Source organism: Macadamia integrifolia, chromosome 10 (assembly GCF_013358625.1).
Source record: "Macadamia integrifolia cultivar HAES 741 chromosome 10, SCU_Mint_v3, whole genome shotgun sequence".
NCBI classification, from domain to species: domain Eukaryota; kingdom Viridiplantae; phylum Streptophyta; class Magnoliopsida; order Proteales; family Proteaceae; genus Macadamia; species Macadamia integrifolia.
This window is the reverse complement of record NC_056566.1, coordinates 17,792,828-17,795,739: the sequence shown is the minus strand read 5'-3', so window position 1 is coordinate 17,795,739 and position 2,912 is coordinate 17,792,828. Positions and strand designations below refer to the sequence as shown.

The following is a 2,912-nucleotide window of genomic DNA, read 5'->3' as shown; positions in this document are numbered from 1 at the left end:
CCCCCCCCCCCCCCGGTTTACCATTTTCCAAGCAAAGAGGAGGAAAAGGATGATTAAGCAAAAAATCATGTTGACCCAATTATCTAAGTGGTATAATTCACATATTGCTTCAAGCTCCAGAAATTTACAAATCTAGTTTATCAACTTATCCTTCAATTTTATAGTTATCAAGGTGACCAAGGCGATGGAGGATAGTCAAAAATATAGGCAACACCTAGGCAACCAAGGCACCAGTCTAGGCTGAGCCGCCTTGTCATCTACGCAAAGCATAAAGCTAAATACCAGAATATTTCATAAGGCCGTAGATGAACTTAATAAAACAATTCAAAGTTCTATCAAATCCATCTGGATCCACTTAAATATGCACACTCAACTCAACTAAGCCTTAACCCAACTAAAGAGGGCGGGTAACATGGATGCTGTTACACCATAAAACTCTGTTTAAAGCAATGTTAGTGGTATCTGGATCCACTTACATATGCAAATAATTCTGGGAAGGTGACGGTGAAACAGCCGGTATGCTGGGCCTAACAATATGAGCAAATTATAACCACCACATGGCACCTCACCTTGCAGACAGATTTGGTGCCCGTCTAAGCAACCCAAGGTGTTGGAGGGAGTCCAAATGCAAGGTGACACCAAAAAGGCAACCAAGGCATCCAATGCGACCACGCCTTGACAACTATGATTCCATTCACTTGTTATATTTAATATAAAAGAAGCTTGCCATGTGGAAAAACAAAGGCTTGAAAATGATTGAAAAGTCAAGAAAGTGGCAAGGCAATTTAATGGCTGAAAATGCCAGGTGAGAAGTCCAAATAAAAGATGCGCAATATGGTTGAGTTAGACCACTAAGTTTGACATTTGACAAATCGAGGGTGCACCCTATCTATCCAATGGTTCAATTTGGCCATGGCATCCCTCCACTGGCCCACAACCAGGAGCCTGTTAAAGTATCCAAGTGTACAAGTATAATAGACAACATTATTCAAGTCCACTTCATGTTCCCCACATCAGAGATATCCACTGGGACCAAGCACAAAGACCATTGTGCTAAACTTTCACCTATGTTTTATCTATCTAAAATAAATTTGGGAAGAGGTTTTCTGGTCGGTGACTTAAAAAAGTATGATTCATAATGACTCTTGAACGTTAGTAGGGGGCATTATGGTAAATTCCTTAATATGGGGGAGTTTAATGCCTTCTCCATGGTGGATGGCTCTAGACCACAATGTCCCATCAGACCAGAAAACTTTACTACTGAAATATATATATATATGTATATGTATATGTATATGTATGCATGAGTATACAAATATAGCAGTGTGATTCAAGTCCAGTTCTCACTGGAATCCAAATCTTGAATGGACTAGACCTATAGACTCCCTCAACTTAAAATCCGAATCAGGAAAGAAGCCGAATCCGTGCAAATTCTCAGTAGACTTCAAGTCACAGCTTGAAAGATTCTTGTGTCCTCTGTTCACTCTCCACAGCTCCCTTCCCAACCCCCCCCCCCCAAAAAAAAAAGGGGGAGGGGGAACATAGTAACAAACAAACTGTAAAAGAAAGCAACTTCCCACCCAACCCAAAGGGAATATAGGAAGGCAAATTAAGAACCTCATCATCAGCTATTTTCCCTCAAATAAAAGTACAACACATTCCCATCTGTCTGTACAATATATTCCCATGTCTGTAGTTCAAAAAGAATGAGGGTTAAAATGTTATAGCATAATACACCAACACTTTCCACAATATGCATTTGTGAGCCAACCAAAATCCCCTACTCTTCAAACTTTCCCTGTTAGAACTTTCACAAGCATATGTACCTATCTGTATGCCAAAAGCTTAGAAGGAACCAATAAAGTCAAGATTCTCCAAATAAGTGAAACCTCCATTAAATTCGTGTTCGAAAAAAAGTAAACAAGTTAACCATGAGCACCCCTTTATTTCCCAATACTCAATGCTTTAGTACTCTCCTTCCCCAATAGAAACATCAGCATCTTCTAAAGCAACCTTGTAGTCAAGACAGCTAAAATGTGATGCCCAAAACATTTCTCATCATGCTTCCAAAGTCCAAACAATTATCATCCACACGTGCAAGGTACATGTTCCATGATTAATTACATTTAAAAAAAAAAAAGACTCAACAAAATTAAGTCCTTCAACTACAGCTATTGACAAGATTCCATAAGCTCACGGGTCAAGAGAGGCAAGGATTAACTTGGAAAGACGACAAACTATGCTCATACTTGTAGCCATGAAAAATAATGAAAGGGAAAGTGCACCCCCCCCCCCCCCCCAAAAAAAATCCCCAAGACCATGCATCATTAAAATAACTTGTTAACAGTCTTTATTTAAAACCAAAGAAAGTAAATTTCATGTAAACCTATGGACCAGATTTCTGTCACTCTCAACTGAAGTAAAATAGTTCCGATGACAAATCCCTTCAGTATAATTAGGTTTGTTTGATAAATATGCATCAAATCTATCGCATGAGGCAACTTATCTAGGTCAACAAAAAAATTCAAATCAAGGTAACTCAACTAGATACCATCATCACGGAAATTTTCAATCCCTGAAAGAAGGCTTTCTTCTAATAACATCTTTCCCGAGTGTGAATAATACCAAGTTACAAAGCTTAAAAGCTACATTGATCATACCCTGTATCCACAATTGACTGCTCTGAATCTGGTTCTGTGCATACTTGAGAACCATCAAGATGATCTGATGTTTCTCTATACTCTGATCGTTCAGACAAAGATGTTGCAATTGAGAGGAAAAGAAATGGTCTTGACAATGCCTGGAAAAATAGAAGTTCTTTAGAACCCATGTCCAACCAAACACAGCATGCAAAGAATTGACGAACAACAAATCCTATCCTAGTTGAGATTTTTTTTTTTTTTTTTTTTTTT

General features: G+C 38.5%; 1 protein-coding gene across 1 annotated transcript in view; it reads right to left on the bottom strand.

Annotated features, from left to right (window-relative positions):
• LOC122091819 overlaps positions 1 to 2,912 on the bottom strand; it is a 19,882-nt gene that overhangs the window by 10,208 nt on the left and 6,762 nt on the right. The window contains exon 3 of the mRNA XM_042661974.1: positions 2,661 to 2,800. Coding sequence (XP_042517908.1) covers positions 2,661 to 2,800 — 140 coding nt within the window. The remainder of the gene's footprint in view (positions 1 to 2,660; positions 2,801 to 2,912) is intronic.